General features: G+C 43.4%; 1 protein-coding gene across 1 annotated transcript in view; it reads right to left on the bottom strand.

Moving 5' to 3' along the window:
- Window positions 1-25,660, bottom strand: part of LOC133440652 (uncharacterized) — a 47,962-nt gene that overhangs the window by 10,485 nt on the left and 11,817 nt on the right. Inside the window, exons 7-17 of the mRNA XM_061717975.1 lie at window positions 21,587-21,630; window positions 12,782-13,046; window positions 12,462-12,505; window positions 10,310-10,708; window positions 8,122-8,389; window positions 7,732-7,812; window positions 7,595-7,629; window positions 7,073-7,146; window positions 4,152-4,366; window positions 3,823-4,073; window positions 3,569-3,694 (exon numbers count right to left, since the gene is read on the bottom strand). Coding sequence (XP_061573959.1) covers window positions 3,569-3,694; window positions 3,823-4,073; window positions 4,152-4,366; window positions 7,073-7,146; window positions 7,595-7,629; window positions 7,732-7,812; window positions 8,122-8,389; window positions 10,310-10,708; window positions 12,462-12,505; window positions 12,782-13,046; window positions 21,587-21,630 — 1,802 coding nt within the window. The remainder of the gene's footprint in view (window positions 1-3,568; window positions 3,695-3,822; window positions 4,074-4,151; window positions 4,367-7,072; window positions 7,147-7,594; window positions 7,630-7,731; window positions 7,813-8,121; window positions 8,390-10,309; window positions 10,709-12,461; window positions 12,506-12,781; window positions 13,047-21,586; window positions 21,631-25,660) is intronic.

Genomic DNA, 25,660 nt, shown 5'->3' with positions numbered 1-25,660 from the left:
TGTCTGCCTTAAGTCTCTGGTTCATCAATGGCGACTCCAAACAGACGAAATTGTGGTCAATTCCCGCCACGCCAAGCTTCCAACTTCTCTAAGGTCTTTTCCATCCTGGTAATGAGTTCCAAAACGCGCAGCTAGCCTCTGATTCTGTTCAAGAATCGCATCCAGCTTGCGATTTTGCTCCCCCGATGTTTGAGTCTGAGTGTTGGTCGCACAGCTTATCCCTTCAGGCGCGTCAGGCAGCTCTGAGAGGGCCAGAATAGCTGTCAACGAATTCCGAATTTGTCGATATGCCAGGTAACCGCTAGCTCCAAAAAGCAGAAATCCTGTTATCAGAAATCCAATTATGAAGGCATCTTCAACAACCTTGACCGACAGTTTGGACAGACACACGATCCTCCACGTCTTCCAGGAGTCCATCACGTATCCAGCAACAAACGTCCCGTTGGGGCAAGAGGGCTCCCCTTTGCCCTCTCTTCTCGTCGAAACAATTTGGTCAATTGCACTGAGAGACCAGCCAACCAATTCCATGACTGTAGAAAGTTCCGGAGGATGTGAAAAGAGAGGCTCCAATAGAGTGACAAGACAGAACAAGACAGAGACCAGTCACAGGGCAGATAGGGAGGGAGCCGGAGTAGAAAAGTAGTGGTAGTAGTTGTATTAGTAGTAGTAGTGGTACGGGCCGGCTCTACCTAATTTAGTGCCCTAGGCGAGATTGCTCTCCGGCGCCCCCGCCCACCGCCCACCCCCCCGCCTCCACACACACACACAATTAAATTACACCAGCCAAATGAACAATCACAACAGTTTAATTTGAAAAACAACAGCAAACTTTCAAGTATTGAATGACAGCAGCCAAAAGAACAATCACAACAGTTTAATTTGACAGCAGCAAACTTTCAGGTAACTCTTTCCACAGTGTCTTTCACTTAAACTAAAACTGTACACGTCTGGACTTCCTTGCAGCAAAAGCATCTATGGTATCATCAAATGACACCTGCCTAGACACTTCTCTCCATTGATTAACTGTCTATGGAAGTAGTGGTGATGGCAACTTCTCCCATCTCCTCTTTTTGGGAATTCAAAGTCAGATTTCAGCTGATATGGCCCTCTTTGGACTAATTCCACCCTCACCTTATCAGACAGGGAAGGCCAGTCAGCAGGGTCCAATGGTGCTGTCTTGAGAGATTTTTCATGGACTTGAGGATGTGTTGATGGGCCTGGGGTGTCCTCAGGCTGTGGAACATTGCACGCTGCGCTTGTCCCTTCACCTGCAAGAAAATCAAACACACATGCAAATATAAATATTAATCCTTCAGTATTAGTAAAGTCACAATGATTTACAAATTACAAGACATCAGGCAAAAAATGCATCTTAAGCATGAATTAGGAATAACAATTGTATTGTTCAGTGATGTGACTACAACATTTAATTACAGAACTCACCTGCTTCATGCTGACTTGCAGAGGTGGGTGGTATGGTTGACGTAGTAGTGCTGCTGCTGCTGCTGCATGATGCCTGACTTGTAGCTGTATTCAAACAGAGCACATCCATACTGTCACAACACTGCATTAAGTTTGTTGTGTCAATCTCAATTGATTTTAATGACTAAAAATTATATTTATTGGCATTACTAACAAGGTTGTACCATTCAGTAACAACAACAAAAGCATAGTAGTGTGTCAGAGACCACAAACAATTGGATAAACTTACACTTACATGAGAGTGGTGTTCCTGTGGATGTGTGATCAGAAGGCCCCTCTCCAGAAGCTGTTTGAGGTGTCAAATATTTTTTGAGTGCATCTAGACAGACAGAGTAAATGTATTAAATTACAAGCAAAAACAAGTAATAATAATAATTATAATTATAATAATAAAAAACTGCTGCGGTTTGCATTTTCATCACTTGGCTACTGATTTTCAGCACAATATCAAACGTGATAAGACAGTAGAACTATGCACCAGCAGCAGCTGTGTCAGTGGGCACACAGGAGTTATTATACTAGTGATGACTATGGTAAAGTAAATTTTCAACTCGACCAAACATAATGACTAGATGAAACTGAAATAAAATACCAAATCAGACTGGACATCCAGGCAGGCAGAGATGATAACTGTGTAGAAAACTAATTAAAACTCATCACAAACATAAACAGCGCCGGTGTAGTGCGCATTTCACATTAAACAACGTAGCAAGCTGCTATGTGCTAGCGAGCTACCACAAATAAAACGTCTCTCCACACAAAACGGCATAATTAAAAAAAAATGGTAGGCCTACAGGCTAATGTTACCTTTATATTGCGACTTCCTCTTCTCCTCTTCTTTTCTTCTCTTTCGGTTCTGCGCACCCGAGGGCTTAGACGGCCTTTTCATCTCTTAAATAACAAAAAAATCACCTGTCTGTGACCTGACTCTGAGCCCAGCTCTGACTCTGAGGTGCGCCGCGCGCAATGCGCGCACCCGTCATGTGATTCAGCAGCTGCAGCGCCACATTTTAGGAACGTCATTGTTTATTCATTTGTTAATATTTATTATTTTCAAAAGAGAACACACAAAGGAGGGCGACTGGTCATAGTATATTATTTTTATTTTTAATTTTTTTAATTTTTTTTTTTTTTTCCCTCGAGGCGCCATCTGCTGGAGGGGGCGCCTCGCGGCGCCCCCTGCAGCAGATGGCGCCCTAGGCGACCGCCTATATCGCCTATGCCTAGAGCCGGCTCTGAGTGGTAGCACTAGTAGTGGTGGTAGTAGTAGTAGTAGTAGTAGTGGTAGTACTAGTAGAAGTAGTTGTTCAAACATATCAGGGTCTTGGATACAAATGTCTGTAGAACAAAGCAGGACACTGACTGGAACTAAGAGAGAACTGAGCCCAAAGGCAAAATGGATTTACCAGTCCACTTCCTCCACTGTGGTCTTGAGCTGTGACCAGTGACCAAGAAAATTAAGGTGGATGGACAAACTCTTAGAGGTAAGATGACGATTTCAATCATTCCAAAGAAGCTCAGAGAAGACTCATTGCTCCATGATCCAGCTGAGATGATGTAGCTAGTAACTAATCAACTAGTAACTAGTCAAGTAGGACGTGTATTGGACCTGGACTTCCAGATCGAAGCCTGACAGCAGACCCAGGACTCACTGGTGGGCCAGTTTTAATAAGACAAGCTCATTTTTCTCACATATTCTGTTAATGAGCTTTATGGACAGAATTTATTTGCACAGAACAGGTGGAGGATTTCCAGTCCAGAATCAGAGTTGGAAAATGGATCAATGAATGGATAATGATAAGAAGAAGGTACCAAAGGCCCCCGTACAAGTAAGATACTACTATAAAATAGTTCAAATGTAGCATAATGAAACATAAAAACAATAAAATGAGGACAATGAACTACAAACAAAAAGATGCAACTTCAGTGGGGATTTGAGGATGTTAATGGTGTAAATATGGATGAGTAATAAGACGTGTGATGTCGGGCTGCTTCCTAACAGGTCAACTGGTGCGGTTCGTTAAGAAAACAATTTTTCATGGTCTGTTACGAAGCATCAAAGATATGAAGAACATTTGAACCATACTTTAGGAGTGATTTCTGCATCTTTCAAATCTGTGGTGAGGATGAAGCGGTCACATATTTTCAAGGACTCCGGGTCTGGCTTTCGGATCACTTCGTACCCATAGGATTCTTGTTTCTGGTCAATTGCCTTTAAAAGAAAAAACAGATATTCATAAAATGATTATCACAATGTTACAGTAATCAACAGAATTCAACATTATTGATGTATTTATCACACCAGTACTAGGTTCTAGTAACAGTAAAATGTGTGATGACCTTCTGTAAACCAGGATCATCTGGGATCAGGTAAACATGCAGCGTGAGGAAAGCTGTGTTGGTCTTGTAGAGCAATACGTTACATCTGTATTTCAGACGAAGGCCAACTTTCATCAAGGCAGCTAACAGAGAGAAAGTGGGTTCGGTCAACTTGACGTGCGTCGCTGTGACTTCTGACACGTTCTCCACAACATCTCCACAGTCGTCTATGTGCAGGACCGCAAACTTGTCCAAGATTTCAGGGTTGTCTTCTGCGTGAACAGAAAAAAGAAAGTCAGAAAAACACATCAATAAATATTCAGTAAAAAGTTTTCTTCAGCTCCCCTCACCTATGCAGATCCAGTGTGGCAGGTAGACTTCTTTCAGCTTCCCTTCAATGACGGTGACGTCCATCAGCGGACCTGCAGGCAGGAACTGTCTGCTCTCCATCCTGTCCACGTGTCCCTGCCAGGAGCCAAACTGGTACTTCAAGATGGACTTCTGCTGACAGACCCATCTTAAACCTGAAACACTGCATTCAAAGTGTCCCGGTCCAGACTGCAGCCTGAGATTCGAGTTAGAGAGAAAAAAAGTTTGATTTACATGAATATGAAGGCAAGGCTAGTTTATCTGTATATCACAATTGAACAAGTTGACAGACTTTACAGACATTAAAACATAAATAAAAGGCATGATTTAAAATTTCAACAAAAAAGGAAGAAATGAGAACAATAGATTTTTACAAAGACATTCAAAAATAAATAAGCATGATTTTCAAAATTTAAACAAAAAAAAGGTTAGATAAAATTCTGATAAAAATCAGTAGTTAAAATATGATCAAGTTTCTAAACCAGTGCAGATTTGGAGCCTTTTTCAGATGCAGTTCAGAACAGGCAAGTATTCAACCTGGACTTAAAGGCATTCTCCCTGATTCTCCCTGAGCTAGCAATCATTTTGAAAGAGGCACCTCTAAGCCCCCCCCATTCGGTCCGAATGATACGGACTGGTCCAGGTCCAGGAAGGGAAAGAACCAATCAGATGTCTTCATTTTAAACCACGCCCCCCCGCCCTGTCCCATGCGTGCACTCGCTTCCAGCCCCGACCTCCCCCCCCCGTGTCCACTTCCCACGGGTCCTCCTGGGCTCACAGTGTCCCAGTGTAACCCCCTCCCTCCCTTCTGCCACGGACCCCAGTATATAGATATTATGTAGTTATTTCCAGAGCAGCTCGGTCCCCGCTGTGTGTGACCGGGGAGCGGGAGCCGTTAGTCCGCTGCTGCTGCTGCTGCTGCTGCTGCTGCTGCTGCTGCTGCTGCTGCTGCTGCTGCTGCTCTCTGCCCAGCAGCAGCCTCTGCAGCAGCAGCCCGCGGGGACACGTGAACAGCCGCAGCCGTGAAAAGCTGCAGCAGCTCCGGCTCGGTAGCTGTATGGGGTCCGTGGGGATGTAGGCGTCTCACGGCGAGAGCGGAGAGCGCCGGTGCACGGCACGGCAGCGCGACCCAGGACACACTGGAGAGACAATACCAATGTTCACCCTACTTTCTACCACTAGCCCTCACTCACTACCACTTCACCCTAAAAATGAAGCCACTTGGGTAGGGCCCTTGTAATCTTCCCTAGGGATTGGGACACCACTTGCTACGTCACTGTGTGGTTTACGTTCGGGTACGTAAGTGACTGCGTAGTTACGTTTGCACATACGTCACACCATATCAGGAAGAGAGCTAAAAGCAAGCTAGGAGCTGTTTTAATTTCAGCTGTAGCGATGTTAATATGCCACTTTTTGTTAAGTTTTAATATTTTTTCAGGTGTAAAAGTAACCGTTAAGATCCCCAACCTGGGCTCAGTTTATCCAAATAACGCCTGTTAAGAAATTTGCTCCGATGTTTTCGGGGATGAGAAGAGCCGCCGGCGATTTATGGTTCCGCGTTAATTCGATGCAGAGCCTACGGCGTAGGTTACGCGGTGACGTGCGCTGTACGGTGTGCGTTGCCGCGTACCCTACACCGTAGGCTGTTGGTGTAACGCAGAACCATAAATCAGCCTTTATTCTGGCGAGATCTGAAGATACAACGCAACAACGAGCAAGCGAGTGATTATGTACATCCACTGAGTTAATATTATGAAAGTAAAATATATATTTCTCGCTAGAAATGTAACCAAAACGCATTTTTATGCAGAAACTAACTCAAAATATTGATTTTATTCACTAAAAATGACAAATGTCCACCATGTTTTTTTGTTTGATTCAGTCTGCAAATGATGACGTAAAGCATTCTGGGAATTTTTTCTGGCCCTTGGTCAGCGAGTCAGCAACTGAAATCCCTAGCTTTTAAGGGCTAGATTCATACCCCCTAGCCCTTGCACACTACCCCTACATGCAAAGAGGAATTGGGACACCACTACCCTCACGGGAACGCGCAAAATTTAGGAGTAGGGCTGAAAAGTAGGGCTAGGGGGTGTATTGGGACTGGCCCTTAGTCTCTCGGCTGGCCTGGGAACTCGGACTCCCCTCGGAAGAGCTGGAGGAAGTGTCTGGGGTGAGGGAAATCTGGGCATCTCTGTTAAGGCTGCTGTCTCCGCGACCCCGTTCCGGATAAGCGTTGGAAAATGGATGGATGGATGGATGTTTTTAGTGGCTCTGGAAACACATCTGACATTAAGGACAAGTTCACCATCATTAACCAGGTCTTAATGACTATACCTACAGTGGGATGTTTCTGTGTTTTCCATGCAAGCTTTGCATACTCACGTATTCCCTGCACGTTGAGGTTCCTCATGCTGCAATAAAGGGTTACATTGAACCACAGGCTTTCATGGAGGTTATGGAGGAAGAGAGACTTAAAAGTATGGTCTTTCTCCAAACCTGTTGTGCTGCGTCCCTGGAAGAATGCTGCTCTTAGATGCCAGCAATATTTTTGGTGGTTCTAACTTCTGGTGTTTGATTGAAAAATCAGCAAGAGTAGCTGAGGCCCAGTCTGTATATGAAGAATACTCTTCTTGCAGAGTGTGACAGAGTGCTTAATGGCTGTGGTTTTCCAGAGAAGCTTTACTTTTTCTTGTGGTGATGCATGAGGCAAATCCTGGAGGCAATGCTGAACCTCACAGATAATTCTCAATATCTGACCCTGGATCATCCGGGTCAAAGAGTTCTATGTCATTGGCCAGGAACTCAAGGTAGCAGAGATGCAAGCTTTGTCAATGTGACTGACCAGGGTCGTCTGGCTCACGAGAATATTCCTGGTACAGATGGTCCCTGTGTTATTTTTTACCTGTAGGTTGTAGCCTGGCCTCCGTCCGTGCTGCTCACTTCTGGTTCACAATCAGTCCACCGAATGGACTCCTGCTGCACAAGACAATCAGATAAACAAGTGTAGATATGTTGTTTTGTTTTTAACACAAGTTGTGAATCAGTAAAAACAATTGTGTATTCATTTTCACTGTTATGTGAATGAAAAAATGTAAATAAAAATATTTTTCTCACTGGTTTAAAATCGGTTAGGCAAACAACAAAAGTACAGCAGTCGTGTACAGCAATTCATTCAATTGATGAACAATGTATGGTTGTCTAAATCAGAGCGGCCCAGTGGATTAGGGGTGATTTTGGACACATTCTCTTTTGGACATTCCTATACGTGTCATTGCACTAAGTCCACCCCCGCCTCATTGCAGTTGATTTGGTACAATGTGTACCAGTGGAAACTGACAGTGGGAGGGGCATATGAGCCATTTCAGGAGAGACAATTTTCCACCTTCTTTTCCCACCGTCTAATCAAATAAATGTTTTTAATTACCTTAACACTTTTAGGCTGCAAACTTCTTGAAGGTCCTAGTTAATATACAGAGACGTGAGTTACAACAATGTCACATTGCAATATAAAACCACATCTCCATATGTCTCTACAAACCAAATTTTTATCACATGACTTACCTTTGAATGCTAAGCTCTTGTCTGAAAACATCTGCACCAAATCATTCCTGCCAATCTTCTGTAAAAACTTACTGGCAACCTCTACAGGATAAACAAAACGTTGAGAGATTATTTATGTTTTCAATCTATCCATCTCAGGGCTCTGCTGGAACGTATCTCAGTGTGCTTAGGGTGAAACCCAAGGGCACGCCTGGGCAGGTTCCAGCCGCCACACACAACTTCTGTTTTCATTGACCTCCTGACGACATCTAGGTAAATATTCATCCTTGCAACCGTTTTGACAAGTCCAAGGGAGAGGGAAGGACATTCCACGTCCACTTTAATAGTCATGTCATCACCACCAAGTTTGATGCACAACTTCTTTGAAAAGTGAGAGCTTTTTGTTCTTACCTCCGGCTGATGCGCTGGGTTCTGTCACCAGAATCTTCTTCATATCCTGGGAAACCTCTCGAATCACTTCCACAGAGCGCTCTCCCAGTCTCTCCAGCATCAGATCCACCAGTTTAGGTATTGTGAATGCTTTTGCCAGTTGGTCTTTTGGGATTTGTGGGAGACTTTTCTGGAAGCAGGTGAACTGCAGAAACCACTTGAACTTCAACAGCTCGTTTCTTGTGAAATCAGCCAAATTCATTGAAAAGATCCATTTAGTTTCTGCTTCCTGAAATATTCCAAGACACAATCAATAAGAAGAAAAGTGTTTTACTGTTTATTTATTGACAAAAAATAAACCTAATATAAAATGATTATGTGAAAAACAGAGAGCAGCCTTAATGCCTCTGCAGGGTTTGGGAGGTTGGTAGCAGCCAGGTGCTGGTTTACATGAAGTGTACCCTCAGAGGCGAATGATTCCCGGTGGAGCTCGACCCCTAACCCGCGGCAGTGAATGTAAAAACGACCAACGACGTGTTATATTCAGGTTTTAAACACAAGATGTCCACCGGTGTAAAAGGGGCTTTAGAGAAGCAATTGTTGGGAAGCTTTTTTATTTCTTAAAAGTGGAATTGCTTCAGAAAGATTATTCTCAAGTGGAAATCACTCAGTCCTGGTGTCAGTACAACACCCCTGAACTCCTGCTCCTGATTCAGATGATTATTTCTGCTTCTCCCCAACCTGGCCTCAGTTTATCCAAATAACGCCTGTTGAGAAATTTGCTCCGACGTTTTCGGGGATGAGAAGAGCCGGCGGCTGCGGGGAGCAGCATTAGCTCACGGCCGGGGGGAGAGACGTGATCGCCGGGTAAAACCGCGCTGTCGTCCCGGGGAGAAACTGAACCAATGAACTGACCTGCAGCTATGTGGAGAATTGTCGCTGGCTGAAATAAATCATTTAGGAAGATAAATGTTGGTTTAATAGATGAAATCTAACAGTTGTAGCTTCCATATTAGTTTGTCTGAATATAAAGTGGAGCTTCATGTTTTTAATGGAGCCCCAGAAGCAGCTGCTGCTCTGTCTGTACATCAGAGTCGTCACAATTTTAATAAAAAGGTATTAAAATGAACATATCAGTCTATTGAATTTTATTTTGTTTTATTAAGCTACATATGTTTGGGTTTTTATTTAGTGCACCTCTACCTACTTGGTATACAAAATTATATGTATTATTCATTTCATTATATTATTATTATTATTATTTTTATTAATTTCATTATATTTAGTCGATTCACCTGAAGCGAGACTTCACTACACCAATGCATCGCTCCACAATATTGCAGATCTTTGTTTGTGCATGTGCAAATGTGTTGAAAAAGGTGATATTAGAGTCTCACCTTTTCACAGACGAAATCTTAAGACAGGTCAAGGTTGTCTTAAGTTAAGAAAAAAGTTAAGAACAAATTTGAGAACTTTTATTTCAAGAATACCATTTCTTCTTAAGTTTTTTCTTAAGAAGAAACTTAAGAAGAAAGTTAAGAAAATACTTAAGAACTTTTTTGGAGAAAACGACTTAAGACTTTTTTCTTCTTAAGACAGAACTTAAGAAAAAAATGGCACTTAAGAAGATTTTTTTTCTTAAGAATGTTTTGAGAATACGGCCCCAGGCCCTCAGAGTTTGAGGTGATGATTCTCGTCCTCGCTGCTTCACACTCAGCTGGATGTCTCCAGTTATCAAACTGTGTCACTAACTGTTTTTATCATCTTCATTCGGATAATTTCCGCATGGATGATGATTTTTCAGTAACAAGATATTTATGTCTTACTGATGAGAGAGGGGCTTCTCGTTTCTTAAACAACTATGTAGACGTGGAAAAGTCGTTCATTTGTCTCAGAAGGGTCAAATTATTGGTATAAAGTGAAGAAAACCCATCCAAAGAGATGCAGAAACTACTAAATCTGGGTCAAGAACCGTCCAACGCATCATTAAAACTGGAAGGATTTTGGGGGAACCATTATCTTCCAGGAGGAAATCCTGAATGATTGTCAGGAACCATTTCACCGTTTGGTGAAATCAAATCTGATGAAACGACAGAACCAGACTTTAAAACCACTATCTGCTCGGAAGTTGATCAATATTGTCTGATCTTAAACGTGAGTTTTTTCTGTCTCCATGAATCAAATCTGTGTTGTGTAAAATCACACTCACTTCCACCAACAGTGCCGGTCCATCAAATCTGATTTTTGGTCCTGGACCCTGGTCCTTGATTTGTCCTCCTGAGAACTCAGAGGACAGACTCCGGATGATTTTCCCGATGTTACCTTCGAGTCCTGAGCTGATCTCTGGAAACCTCTGCACCAGATCAGTCCTGTTCATGTACAGCAGAGCCTGCCGGGTCACCTCCACCGACTGCCGGCCAAGTATTTGCACCGTCATGCCCACAACTTCTACCACGGTTGACCACTTATCCAAACCCCAGGAGAAGTGTGAGAAACCCTTCCGAGAGATAACCATCTCCAGGATGTTCTTGAACTGTTGGATTTCCTGTTTTCTCAAATCAGACACAATTTCCAGAAGCAGATGTTTAACAGCTGCCACAGTCGACACCTGGAACAACCAATAAACATATTGTGTTAAACTTTCTTCATTTTATTCTTAAAAACTGTAAAAACTGATTATATTCTGTCAAACACAGAGCAGAATGTTTTAAATAAGAACCAAGTCTTTGACAGTAAGGGCCAAATCCACAAAGAATAGTTTGCGCCCGCAAATAGCGCTGTGAATTGCGCTGCATTTGCCCCCGCAATTTGCCCCGCTTTAAGGTCCTATTCACAAAAGATTTTGCTCTAATGATATACCAGCGCAAACACGCCCATAAAGTTTTGCGGCTGAGTGCAATTTGCACTTGTCTGAGTAAGTGAGCGGAGCTGTTTCCAGTGTTCTCCATATTTCAGCACACAGATTGGTCCCTAATGAAAACTGCAGAAATAAAAAGTAAAGCGAGTGAAAATAAAACGCTGTGAGGCGCAAGGGCGCAATTTCCACTGGGAACAGGGGGGGCATGTCCCCCCCACTTTTCAAACTCATGCTTTAGTCCCCCCCAGCTTTTTTACAGTTTAAGAACTAACGGTAGGCTCAGCCTGTATTACAAATCATCAGGACACTGTGCGAAGAGCCCCGCTCCCCCTCCTCCCTCCTCCCTCAGTGCTGCTCAAGGATGATTTATGGTTCCGCGTTAAATCGACGCAGACCGTACGGCGTAACCCTACGGCGTAGGCTATGCGGCGATTTAACGCGGACCATTATTTAGGCATAATTAGGCTTAACTAGTGTGTGCGTATGTGACAGACGCGCATGGGACGATTGTGAAATAAAATATAAACTGTTTTATATGAATTCTAATTCCCAATTACGTAACAATTCCGTATTTCAAGGGACGGGTGACAAGCCCACTCACCGCGGCTGCATCTCCAGCAGCAGCTGAGCGTCCTGACTGATGCTGAGCTTCACAGGGACACGATCAGCGCTATTTTATTATAAGTCTGATATATGTTGTGATATGTGATGACATTATTAAGCTGTTAAACACACACATTCTAGATTTATATGTTTATATGGTGGAATTGTTATAAGCAGCCCCTTACTGTATGGATGAATCCTGAGCTCCTGTTATTTTTATTTTTAAATCCGAGATTAGTCCAGAGAAACCCCACTTGATCTGACTGTGTACAGTCATGTCTGACTATAGATTTCACCCTTAATATCATTCAGTATCACACAGGCTTGAATGACATTGAAGAGAGAGAGAAACAGAGAGATGGGGAGTGAGGAGTGAGTTTGCGCGCAGTTAATACACGCTTCTGACAGACGGTATTTGCTCCACTATTTTTGCGTGTGGCAAATAGCGCTGGCCTTTGTGAATTAGGCGGTTTTTGCAATGAGGCTTATTTGCATAGAAAGGGGGCAATTTTGCGCCGAATGTATGAATATTACCTAATTTACATGCATGCAAATGGCACAGGCGCATCATGACGCTATTTCCTTGGTAGCGCAGTTTGTGATGCAATTCGCCCTTTGCGGGTGCTTTGTGAATTAGACGCTCTCTTTTTATCTCATTTGCACCGGTTTAGCGGCCGCAAAAGCCGCGCAGTCCTTTTGTGGATTTGGCCCTAAGAGTATAAAACAGATGTTTGCTCATCCGCGCTTCAGTATAAAAGATGAGACTGATGCTGAACGCCTCAACATGAACGCATATTCATCACTGTGAACAACATCAAACAGGAGCTCTTTTTTTATCATTAAAAAGTTCAGATCTGCAGAGTAAAAGCTCTCGTTCACTGCATTGTGTCACATTTCTCACTTTCCGGATAAAAGCAGAGTGCCACACGCCATCAGACGGTTTCTCTGAGGAATAAAAAGATAAAAGAATGATAAGTGACTGATGCTGGGAAAAATACAATTCAATTCAATTTTATTTGTATAGCGTCTAATACAACAAAAGTTGTCTCTAGACGCTTTCCAGAGACCCAGAACATGACCCCCGAGCAAATACATAAAATAAATCTTTAAATCTATGTATCAAAACTTAAATAAATCCCATGTTCCACATTATAAATGAAAGACTGCTTCAAACGGGTTTGAGACACATTTAGAGTCGTTTTTTTTCCATCACGTTCTTACGTTTGGAAGCTGATCTCCTGTCTGAGAGCCTCTTGACCAGCTTATGTTTCTTCATCCGCTTCAAAATCTCCACAAAGTTATTCACGGACCGTTGGCCGTGAGCCTGCACCATTAAAAACACTATGTCCTGCAGGTCTACCAGGCTCGACGACCACAAGATGTTAAATTGAGTCTGAACAAAGTCCTTGAAGACCTTGAGCTCCTCATCGCTCAGATCAGCCAGAGTTTCCAGCAGCAGCTCGGTGTCAGACGACAACGTTTCTACCTGGAAAACAGACACTTTTATCAAAGAAAAGTCGGGGTTATTGATTATGTCATTAATCCAATAGTACTGTATACTAATCAGATAAATACTTAAAGGAGCACGAGGCTCCTTTTAAGAAATGAGACTCTCTAGCGCCACCCTTCACCACGACGGCCGTTGGGGGTACTGCAGCCAACAGCGAAGCCGGCACGGGAGAACGTGGAGAACGCGCATGCAGCGTCATGTGACGTCACATCCGCAACCCAGCGCGGGAAATATGGGCCCGAATTGCAGCACATTTTGCAGCACACAGCCTGTTCAAGGCAACGGAGAGATACACTAGAGAGTTCATTCTTTTTGGTTTGCAACGCTTCATCTGACATTATTATTAGAAAACTTAAAACCTATACGAATTTTTTTCATAAATCCTGCCTCAATCCTGCCTCAAGCTCCTTTAAAGGGGACCTATTATGGCATCTAATACCTATTTTAAACAGGCCTTGAATGTCTTAAAAACAAGCTTTTGATTGTTTTTGCTAAATAAATTAGAAATTCAGCCTATGAGCCATGTCTTTATCTTTACCGTTTCTAACCTCCTTCTCTATGTGGGATTCTGAGTGGGCGGGGAGGCTATGATAATGAGGCACTGTGCTGATTGGCTGCCTGACGTAATGATGCGAATGACGCGATACACCGCTTCGAAAAAATGGCGGAAGCTCCGGCCGGCAGATTTGTTGTTGTTGTTCCCGCCAGAGTTAGTTGTGGGCGTGGTTTCACACATCGCTCCTGTCGTTACGTAAAGATTTTAAGGTTCCTTTACTAGTTTTTAAGTGTCTTAATGGTCTTGGGCCTTCTTATTTGTTTGCACTACTTTTACCCTATCAACCCTCGCGGACCCTGAGGTCCTCCGGTGCTGGCCTTTTAACGATACCAAGAGTCAGAACCAGGACACACGGGGAGGCGGCATTCAGTAATTATGGTCCCCGATTGTGGAACAGCCTCCCGGAGAACCTCAGGGCCGCAGAGACTGTTGATGTTTTTAAAAAGAGGCTCAAGACCCATCTCTTTAATCAGGCTTTTTAACTGACTCATCTAACTCTGAAATTTTCTTATGCTCACCCCTATTTTTATTGGATCTTACTACTCTGTTTTATATTAATCTTTAGTTTATCCTGTTTTATCATATTTTATTTTCATTGTCTTATCTCAATGTTATATCTAAATGTTTTAGTCGTTATTTATGGTCTTATTCTTTTAGTTTTTAATGTCTTGCTTTCTAGACATACTTTTAGGATTTTATGTTATGTTATACTTTTTAAACTCTTTTAGTGTATCTTATCCTGCTTTCTTGTAGCTTTTAGCTCCCGTGTTTCCTCATGGGGAGCCTCCATGCTGGGAGGAGGATCTATGTTTAGGTGGAACGCTGCTTCCCTCCCTCAGTCCTGAATCAGTCCTTCGAGCTGCATATTAAACGGGTTTCCAGGACCGCCTTTTATCACCTTTGTAATATTTATCAGGACCAGGAACATCCTGCACATCTCCTCCAACTCTGTTCATGACATCATCATTGTAATGAACCTGCTTTTGGGCCACCGTCATGTGATCATGTGAACTCTGAACTCTTATGAACGTTTCTGAACATTTGTGATTATGTGAAATTCGACTTTAAAGCTGGTTCAATCCTCAGTCTGAAATCAGCTTCGAATGTCACCTAAAATGGCCACTGGGCTTTGGAGGTGTGAATGCCACACGTCCAATCACTGGGCAGGCGCTGATGACGTCCCCGCATCCCGGTGGACGAAACTCTGCTCTTCCCCTCAGCTCGCCTTCTTTTCTCTCACCCAGCGGGCAGGATACACCCATCCTGCCGACCAGAGCATCTGGGGGGTGGGGGGAGCTGCTTCGGGACCAGGATTGACCGGCCGACCTGTTTCATTCCGAGCCCTCTCTTGCACCAGGAACCGTGGCGTTCTGAGGACGACCGCCAGCGTGAGCCAGAATCAGCCGCAGAAGCTCCAGCTCCTGGACCCGTGAAGCCCACGCGTCCGGCGACCCAAACGGGACGAGCCACATGTTCCAACGGACGGAACCGGCCCCCCTTGCACAGCGAGGGAGCGTGAGAGGCCGTGGCCAGGCAGAAAGAGCCGGCTTAAGGCGCGGGGCACCAACTGTCCTTTTCATTCCAGAGTTGGAAGCAGAGAGGACCGAGAGGCTCGGACTGAAAAAACCCGGCAGAAACGTGGATCAGGACCTGAAAAAGCAGCCCCTCCAGATCCGGAGCAAGGAGGCGTGAGCTTCTGGTTTTGGGCAGTCAGTTAATTTAGAGCGGTTTAAAGAAATTGTGTTTAATGTAACTTTGTATGCATATTATTGTGTAACGCCGGAAACTACCGGCAGCGCTGCTTGTTTATTTTTGTGGCGCCGTTTCAATTCAATTCAATTCAATTCAATTCAATTTTATTTATATAGCCTCTAATAGAACAAAAGTTTTTCCAGACGCTTTCCAGAGACCCATACCCAGAACATGACCCCCGAGCAGTTATTACATAAACAATGGCAGGTAAAAACTCCCCTAGTGGGAGAAAAACCTTAAGCCAAACAGTGGCAAGGAAAAATTCCCCTTTAGGAGGGAAGAAACCTTGAGCAGGACCAGGCTCATAAGGGGGGACCCTCCTGCCGAGGGCCAGACTGGTGGGTCAGGGACGGCAACAGCACAGCAGGCAGGTGGAAGCAGCAACAGGATGACCAGGGATGGGGACCGCAGGCCAGCACGCAGCTCCCGAAGCTCCGGCCCAATCATCAAGTCCCAGGTTGGGGTGCAGGGTCGGGAAAAGGTTGAGAAGGGGCAGGGCCAGGGAGAGGAGTCTTGACGGACAAACCTCTCCCCCGCCTGCCCGGGCCGTTACCCTGCTCCTCTCACTCCCACGCTGCAGGTTCCGGTTTCTGGCAAAGGATGCTGCAACATGGACAAAAGAGAGAAAAGGGAGGAGAAGGGGGGGCCAGCACAAGAAACTACAGGAGCGACTCTGGCACACTAGAGTTTACACTACCTAGAGATTTACCAACACCAGCTAGAGGTTTACTAAACACTAACTATAGGCTTTACTAAACAGAAATGTTTTAAGTTTAGTTTTAAAGGTGGAGGTGGTGTCAGCCTCCTTAACCCAGATTGGAAGTTGGTTCCATAGTAGTGGTGCCTGATAGCAGAACGCCCGCCCTCCAAATCTACATTTAGATACTCTAGGAACTACGAGTAAACCTGCACTCTGAGAACGGAGAGCTCTGACAGGAACATAAGGCACTATAAGGTCTTGCAAATAATGCGGAGCTAAGCCGTTTTGGGCTTTATACGCAAGTAATAAAATTTTAAATTGGATTCTGAATTTTACGGGTAACCAATGGAGCGACGCTAACACTGGAGAGACGTGGTCTCTCCTGCTAATTCCTGTCAGTACTCGTGCTGCTGCATTTTGGATCAGCTGGAGCCTATTCAGCAAATTACTTGGACATCCTGCTAGCAACACATTACAGTAATCTAGTCTAGAAGATACAAACTAGTTTTTCTGCATCACTCTGCGAGAGGATTTTCCTAATCTTTGCAATATTACGGAGGAAAAATGCTATTTTACAAACCTGATTGACATATGGTTTAAACGACAAATCCTGATCGAAAGCAACACCAAGGTTTCTCACAGTTGCACTGGAAGCCATCGCAACACCATCTAATCCCTTCCTAAGATGCTCTGGACCAAGATTGATAACCTCTGTTTTATCTGAATTTAGAAGCAAGAAATTTCTGGACATCCAGTCCTTGATGTCCTTCAGACATGCCTGAAGTTTAACTAACGGTTCTGTTTCATCCGGCTTCATAGACAAATAGAGCTGCGTATCATCAGCATAACAATGAAAGTGTATGCCGTGATTCTGGATTATACTTCCCAATGGCTGCATGTATAAACTGAACAAGATTGGTCCTAGCACTGAACCCTGCGGAACACCATAACAGACCCTTGACTGTTCCGAATAAACCTCATGTACATGAACAAACTGGAACCTGTCAGATAGATATGATTTAAACCAACGTAGAGCTGTCCCTTTAATCCCAACAACATGCTCTAACCTGTGCAGTAAAATGTCATGATCTATAGTGTCAAAAGCAGCACTGAGGTCCAGTAGAACCAGTATGGACACTTATCCCTTATCTGAGGCCATAAGAAGGTCATTCGTGACTCGAACCAGTGCTGTCTCTGTGCTATGATGCATTCTGAACCCTGACTGAAAGACTTCAAACATATAATTTCTATACAAATAGTCACATAGCTGGCTTGAAACTGCCTTTTCCAGAATTTTAGATACAAATGGAAGGTTGGAAATTGGTCTATAATTAGCTAAGGTGTCTGGGTCAAGAGAAGGTTTTTTAAGTAAAGGTTTAATTACTGCGACTTTGAAAACCTGTGGTACATATCCTAAACTTAGGGATAGGTTAATTTGGTCCAGTATTGTCGTACCAATAAGAGAAATAATATGTTTGAATAGTCGAGTCGGGATGGGGTCTAACATACATGTGGTTGACTTAGCTCTATTGACGAGTGAGGTCAGCTCAGGGAGGTCTTCAGGATCAAAACAGTCCAGAGTCAAGTCAGAGCCTAGGGATGTCGCTAAAGCTGAAGAAACACCTACAACCGGCTGGTTGATTTCTTCTCTAATTCTCGTGATTTTACTGTTAAAGAAGCTCATAAAGTCTTCACTACTGAGAGCTGCAGGAATACACGGCTCCACAGAGTTGTGACTCTTTGTCAGCCTGGCTACAGTGCTGAACAGAAAACGTGGGTTACTTTTGTTATCCTCTATCAACGTTGAATAATAAACTGTTCTGGCTTTGCGAATGGCTTTTTTATATACTACTAGAATATCTTTCCATTCACGATAAGAGTCTACAGACTTACAAGAGTACCACTTCCTTTCCATTTTACGCACGTTTTGTTTCAACATGCAGATATCTGAATTATACCAGGGAGTTAAGCTCCTGTGGCTAGAAACCCTCCTTTTCAAAGGAGCAACTTCATCTAAAGCCGAATGCAACAAATCAGCAGTGTTACTAGCAAGGAAATCAACATCTGCAGAGGTAGAACCCAGGTCACTGGCCTCGACTACATCACTATTTCGCACTGTCGTAAGATAAGCAATGGCCTCCCTAAATTTAACAATAACTTCATCAGACAAACACCTGCTAAAATAATACCTCCTATTTTGCACTTCAACATCAACCAAATTAAATTCAAACGTTATTAAGTAATGGTCGGATAAAAGGGAGTTTACAGGTGACACCAACAGATCATCAGTTTCAACACCGTAGGTGAGAACGAGTACGAGAGTATGATTAAAACAGTGCGTCGGTTTATCCACTTTTTGTGAGATACCCATTGATTCTAGAAGAGAATGGAAGGCTAATTTAAGATTATCGCTTTCAACATCCATATGAATGTTAAAATCACCCACTATGATGAATTTATCTGTACTGATCAATAATCCAGAAAGGAAATCTGAAAATTCAGACAAAAACTCTAGATAAGCACCAGCAGGGGGCCGATACACTACCACTAACACAACTGGCATCTCTGATTTCCAGCTCGGAAATTTCAGACTAAGCGTGAGGCTTTCAAATGTATTATAATTGCACTTAGGTTCCATTTTTGTTTGGAGACCGGAGTTATAAATTGCTGCGACTCCTCCGCCTCGGCCCGTGCTTCTAGGAATGTGATGATTAAAGTAGCCGGGCGGAGTTGATTCATTCAAACTAACATACTCTTCCTCCTGTAACCATGTTTCTGTTAAGCAGAAAATATCACTCCTGCTCTCTGTAATTATATCATTTACTAACAGAGACTTAGAGTTTAATGATCGTATATTTAGTAATCCGCATCTAATTTTTTCGGTCTGTAATTGGTACCAAATGTACATTGGTTTTAATTTTTACAAGATTATTTTGGTTAACGCCTCTATAACGCCACACCTGGTGAACTTTTGGAGGGCGGGGAACTGCAACCACTTCTATTTTGCTAAGCACCTGGCCAGAGTCGCCAATATCATGTAATCCTACAGTTTTAGAGTCGCTAATTACATAATGCAATCCTACAGTTTTATTGGCAGGCGTTGGTCCTCGAGAAACAGCAGAGAAGCGTGTAAGACTGCAGCTCTGCATCCTGGCCTGGACCCTGGATTGTCAGGCGGAGTGTCTAATAACATTGGCCAGATTTCTAGAAATAAGAGCTGCACCACCCCAGGTGGGATGAATGCCGTCCCTTCTAATCAGACCGGGCTTTCCCCAGAACGTCTCCCAATTGTCAATAAAGTCCACGTCGTTTTCTGAACACCACTGAGACAACCAGCGGCGGAGCGAGAGCATGCGCCTAAACATGTCATCGCTGGTCAGATTGGGAAGGGGACCAGAAAAACCTACGGAGTCCGATAAACTTTTGCCGTAGTTACACACCGGGACAATATTCATTTTAGTGACTTCCGACTGGCGAAGACGGGAGTCATTAGCTCCGACATGGATGATAACTTTACCATATTTTGCCAGTAGCTTCAAATTTGCTTCTATGTCGCCCGCTCTGGCCCCCGGAATGCACCTAACTATGGTCGCCGGAGTCGGCCTCACATGCCGGACTATGGAGTCTCCAATCACCAGGGTCGGTTTCTCAACGGGTGTGTCGCTGAGTGGGGAAAAACGGTTAGATACATGAAGCAGGTGGTGGTGGTCCCTTTAGGACTGCGCTTCCTCCGAACCGTCACCCACCGGCCCTGACTGGCTGGCTGCTCGGGAGCTGCAGGGGAGCGGCTACCAGCAGCTGCTACAGAAGGTCCACCGCTAACTTAGCCTGGTTAGCTGAGGAGGCTATCGGACTATGGTTTAGTTGGCCGAACCGGACCTCTAACTGACTGAGCCTCGCCTCCAGTCCTGCAAATAAGCTACACTTTAAGCACTTACCGTCTTCACTAAAGGAGGCAGAGGAATAGCTAAACATTTCACACACTGAGCAGCAAAGAGGAGAAACGGTGGGAGAAGGGGAGGCCATGCTAAGATGCTAACAGAGGCTAACGGACAGAATATGTATCGGTGATTGGTGACAGTGAAAGTTACGGAAGAGAAAATGAGCGAGTGTTGAAATAAAGACAGAACTGTACCAGATATAGTGCTATTTTACCAGAAAACAATCTAAATTTTAGACAAAAAAAGTCGGGAGAGATCAGAGCCTGCAAACGCCGTGAGACGGCAGCAGACCGCAACAACACCAGGAAGTGACGCGATGCGTGACGCACGTTATTTTGCCAGTTATTCGTGGGTTAAACACCGTGTCCGCCATTTCTCTTTTGTTGCACGTGGCGTGGCGCTGTTTTGAGATACACGCAGATGATCGTAAGATTTGCATCACATGATTTATTGTTTTTCTCCTTTACGTAGTTTTCATTGTTTTGTGTTTTTCTATGTAGTGAGCCATCGGAATTTATCCAAGGTGTCGCTTTTTCACCTGCTTGACGCCTGGTGTAAATAAATTCTGATTGATTTAAATGAGAGAAGTTGTTTTGCACATATTTTGTTACAATGGCTGGTTTGCCGGAGTCCGTGCCGAACTCGTAACCCCCTTTAACTGTTATTATGTAGAAATAATAGTAAAATGTATTATTCTGTAGAATAATTCATACTTTGAGACTGATTCCTGCCGTTAAGTTATCATTTTCCTGATGATCAGGTGGTGCCCCGTTTTGATTAAGTCATTTTGATAATTCAATTTCATAAATAATCTACTTTATTAATTATTAATAATTGTTGAATGACAATTATTAATAACTCTTGATAACTGAAACAGCACCCCCTCTGTGTGGCACAACACTGCGTTCCTTCTTCCCAGCAGGTGATCCTGATCTGTTGTTCTTGTTCTCTCCTCGTTCCCGTCCTCTCAACCTTCATCAGGTCCAGGTGGATGCTTGTCCTTCCTGGGTCTGGTTCTGGTTCTATCAGAGGTTCCTGTTAAAGGGGACTTGTTCTGTCCGCCTGGTGGTGGATCAGGACCGGGTTTGGGTCCAAGAAAGGTTTTGAAGCGGTCTGTTTCCTTAGAAAAGTTACAATTATCATCTTTATCTTATTGGCTTTGTATTTATTGGACTAAATTGGAACAAGTTGAAGTGTGTCGCTGAAGTGCCTTGTGATGACATTTGTCAGGATTTGGTTCTATATAAATAAAGCTGAAATTAACTGATTTTATGGGTTTAGTTCCAGTACAAATGGAACTTCTGGGTTGGCTGGGAGTTTATTCTGTTTACTTTAATGACTGGTGTCATGACTGGATGTAGGTCGGTCCAGAAGCATTTTACATAAGTGTAAATGTAGATTTTGACAAGTCTTCAGAAACACACGTTAATCACATTTCTTCCATAGGGGGCGCTGCTGCTCACAGAAAGCAATAGAAAAAAATTGAACAAACTGAATTTCTGTATCTTGATCACATAATTATTTGTATCGTCATGAGTTGAACATGTCCAAAAGGAATATTACTCACTTTCTGGATCAGCGCAAGCCAGTGTTCATCCGCGACGGGCCTCTCTGAGGACAGAGGAAACAGAGGACATTCAAGCTTTCTGCTTAAACATCACGTCTTATAACTGTTTTCCAGACAGCGTTTATGCTGAACCCAAAATGAGCTGAAACACGGGTTTGTCTGCAGGTTCCACTGTGGTCCTATCTGCGTTTACTCTGAGTGGACGGAGTGGAATCTGACTCGAGACTAGGTGGGTGAAAGTGAAAGACTTTTTTGGACCTGTACAATTTGCCCTTTTTCTTACACCATGGCCATTTAGTCCACCTGTGTCCTTCATGGGCTCAAAACGCAAAATATATTTGACAGGAAAGAAAATGTTTGGGGAAGATTTGGTCTGGTGGTTTGGTGGTCAGATCAGCAGTCTGGTTCGACATTACAAAGAAATGTCCCTGGGGCCTCATGTACAAAACGTGCGGCGCACAAAAAACGCTCAAAAAACGTGCGTACGCAACTTTCTACGCTCACGGCCGGATGTTCGAAAAGTGATTTGAACATAGAAAGTTGCGGTCTTTCATGCACAAATCAAATCTGGCATATACACTTTTCTGAGGTTTTGTCCATTGGCGACACTCACTGGTGATGCAGTGAAGTGCAGAATATGAGGAAACGTGACGTCAACAATAAGTTCACGACCACGTGAAGGACACGACAGTCCCCACATCACTAGATAAATTACACAAGAGTGGAGCTGCAACAATCTCACAATCAACCACATGATCTGAACAAACAACTAAAGGCAGGAGCTCAACGGTGGAACCCGCAAATCCCGATGGCAGCCTTGGCTCCGTTAGAGGAACCAGCTGATGCATCAGATCACACCGATCTGCTGGTCCAGGACTAAGACTGGACCATCAGCTGGTTTAGGTACCAAGAGGATCTTCTGGATCTCTGCCCTGAACTGGACCAGCTGCTCCGGTTCAGACCAACATGATGCTTTCAGCGGGAGCTGCTGACAGGTCGGACATCTCTGTCACCATGACAACCGTATGGGACGAGTACTCGAGATTAAAGCCAGATCCTAAACATCCCATAACTGTGTCAGAAAAACATTAAAATACATCTTGCAGCGAAAATCCGGTTCTGTAAGGTTGTCTTTTAAAATAAAACTAAGATGTCACGGAAAGGTTGGTTGGTAACTTTTTATTTTTTTTAAATTTTATTTAACCTTTATTTAACCAGGAAAATCCCATTGAGATTAAAAACCTCTTTTCCAAGGGAGACCTGGCCAAGATAGGCAGCAGCAATTACAACACATAGTTATAAATGACAGAAAACACGAACAGTTTCTTCACAAGTTTCTCTATATGCTGCTTAAAAGTGAGGGAGTCAGAAATGTAATTTACCACCTTCATTGCAGCTGTGATAGTACTATGCTTTTTCCGAAATCCTGATTGAAATTTGGATAAAATGGAGTTGGAATGTAAAAACAGCTTAACTTGCTCACTCACAAGAGTTTCAAGAACTTTGACCAGCACTGATAAGTTAGATATTGGCCTATAATTAGTTAAAATTGCTGGGTCACCCCCTTCTAATAAAGGATGAACAAAAGCTGATTTCCATACAGAGGGGATTGTATTCCACTCTACTGTTAAATTAAAAAGGAATGCAAGAGGCTCTGCAACAAAATCAGCTGCCAATTTCAAAAAGTAGTCTGGTGAAAAGATGCGGCCTGCTCACTCCTCAGGTTAAGGAGGAGACCTGAGCTCAGTGCGGGGCCCTCCCGGGGTTGGTAGAGGATGGCAATGCCCAGGACTGTTAGGTAGGAGCACTGGGTGATAAAATGGGGAAAAAACCGGGATAAAAATATTTTTAAAAAAAGTGATTGCGTGCCAGAATCGGATTTCTGGCCACAGGAGCGCGCACAGCAGCCCGTTGAGCGATAGCGTTTAAACGTCAAATTTTCAGATTATGAAGCTCAAGAATGAGATCAAGTCATATTTAGGCAGAAACAACTTTTCATTAACTGTTTTTGGCCTTCAATCAATTTCTGGCAGGTGAAAATTCCTATTTTGTGTTGTAAAAAAGTTAAAAACAATCCTGTGAGCTCTAGTGTTTATATTATGAAGCTCAAGAATGAGATCAAATAATATTTAGGTAGAAACAACCTTTCATTAACTGTATTTGGCTATTTTCAATCAATTTTTGGCAGGTAAAAACACCCATTTTCAGGAGAGAAATCAGATTCTGGCAGGCAATTACTGCGTTCACTCGCTGGCGTGAGCTGAAAGACGAGGAGGGATGTCCAACCGATGGGGATTTAAGCCGGGCATACACTGTGTGATTTTCCAGTCGACTATTTTTTGGATCGGGCCCGATTTCGTACCCTACGCCGTAGGCTCTGCGTTGGTGTAACGCGGAACCATAAATCAGCCTTCAGTGTGTGCTCTGTGTGCTGTTCTGAACACTTCTTTGTTGTGCTCATTTTGCTGGGACGCCGGGTCCCTCCGCCGAGACACAACTTTTGCGGTATGCGTTCATTGTTGTGTCTAAAAATGATGCGCAGTGCCCACCCAATCAGAAATGGTACAGATATTTTGGGATTTTTTTTATATATATAAAAAAATAAAATTATATAAAAAAAATAAAGGATCCCCATAACCTTTGATTGGGTGGGAAGGACGCACGTTTGCGTGGGCACAGCCCACCCCTGTCCCAAAACCGGCCTCGAGTTCCAGTACACAGAAGTCCAACGTGAGTATTATGATCGTATAGTGTGAGCAGACGGGTCGCATTAGAGCATCGGCTCGTACAGTATGAGACCATAAATCGTGGGTTGTGAACTTTTGAACTCAGCGATCTAGTCGTGCAGTGTGAGATGGGGCTGAATCAAATGATTTAAAATATCGCACAGTGTATGCCCAACTTTATGGGGATAAAACAAGAGACAGAATTGTTTAGATACAAATGTAAATGTAGAGTTCCATGTTCGATAAGAATCAAAATTAGAATGTTTTCACATTCGTCTTGGGTTTGGGTAATTCTAAAATTACTGACAATATCAACAACAGACACAGAATAATAATAGTGATCATAAAATTGTGTAATTGGCAATGAGGAAGCTTTATAAAATAATACAATTGAATAGAATTACAGCACTAGAGGAAAGAATGCAATGCAAAGAAAATGTATAGAACATTTCTACTATTATTTCTGAGAACTGTAAAATTGTGCAGGGCTGATCTGCAAAACATTCAGTTATTCACAGGTTATAAAGTATTTTTTTATTTTGTCAGTAAGTATGTTGGACTACTAATTTATGACCAAGTCCCTCTAAAAAACATGACAGGAAAAAGGTGCAGTAGATCAAAACCACAGCGCATTATCAAATGCACGCGACAGGGACGGGAGTTTTCCGGCGGTACGTGCTGGTGCTCATGGGAAACGTAGTGTTCTTTCTGGTAAAGCACTACCGCTTTTGTCCAAAGGAGCCGCCAAACTCAACAAAAGCTGAAAGTTACATTGTGCTGCTTTAAAACCTCAAAATCAGTTAAAAATCTGGGTGTGATTTTTGACTCTGAGCTCACTTTTATTCCACATATCAAAAAGATAAAAGATTTTTACCATCTAAAGAACATAGCCAGAGTTCGCCCGTTTCTCTCTCAGGCTAGTACGGAGGTGCTAATGCATGCTTTTATCTCATGTCGTTTAGATTATTATAACGCCCTGCTCTCTGGTCTTCCCAATAAGAAATGTACAATCTACAATTATTACAGAACTCTGTGAGAACTATTGCAGAAGCTGCACGCGTGCTGACGAGGACCAGAGGGCGGGAGCACATTACACCTGTTTTAAAATCACTGCATTGGCTCCCCGTGCGCTTAAGGGGCGATTTTAAGGTTCGTCTAATAGTTTTTAAGTTTTGTAATGGTCTTGGGCCTTCTTATTTGTCTGCACTACTTTTACCCTATGGACCCTCGCGGACCCTGAGGTCCTCCGGTGCCTTTTAACAATATCAAAAGTTAGAACCAGGACACACGGGGAGGCGGCATTCAGTTATTATGGCCCCCGATTGTGGAAAAGCCTCCCGGCGGACCT

The sequence above is a fragment of the Cololabis saira genome, chromosome 3, assembly GCF_033807715.1.
Source record: "Cololabis saira isolate AMF1-May2022 chromosome 3, fColSai1.1, whole genome shotgun sequence".
Classification (NCBI taxonomy): domain Eukaryota; kingdom Metazoa; phylum Chordata; class Actinopteri; order Beloniformes; family Belonidae; genus Cololabis; species Cololabis saira.
The sequence above is the reverse complement of the archived record's forward strand: the minus strand, read 5'-3'. Positions and strand labels throughout refer to the sequence as shown.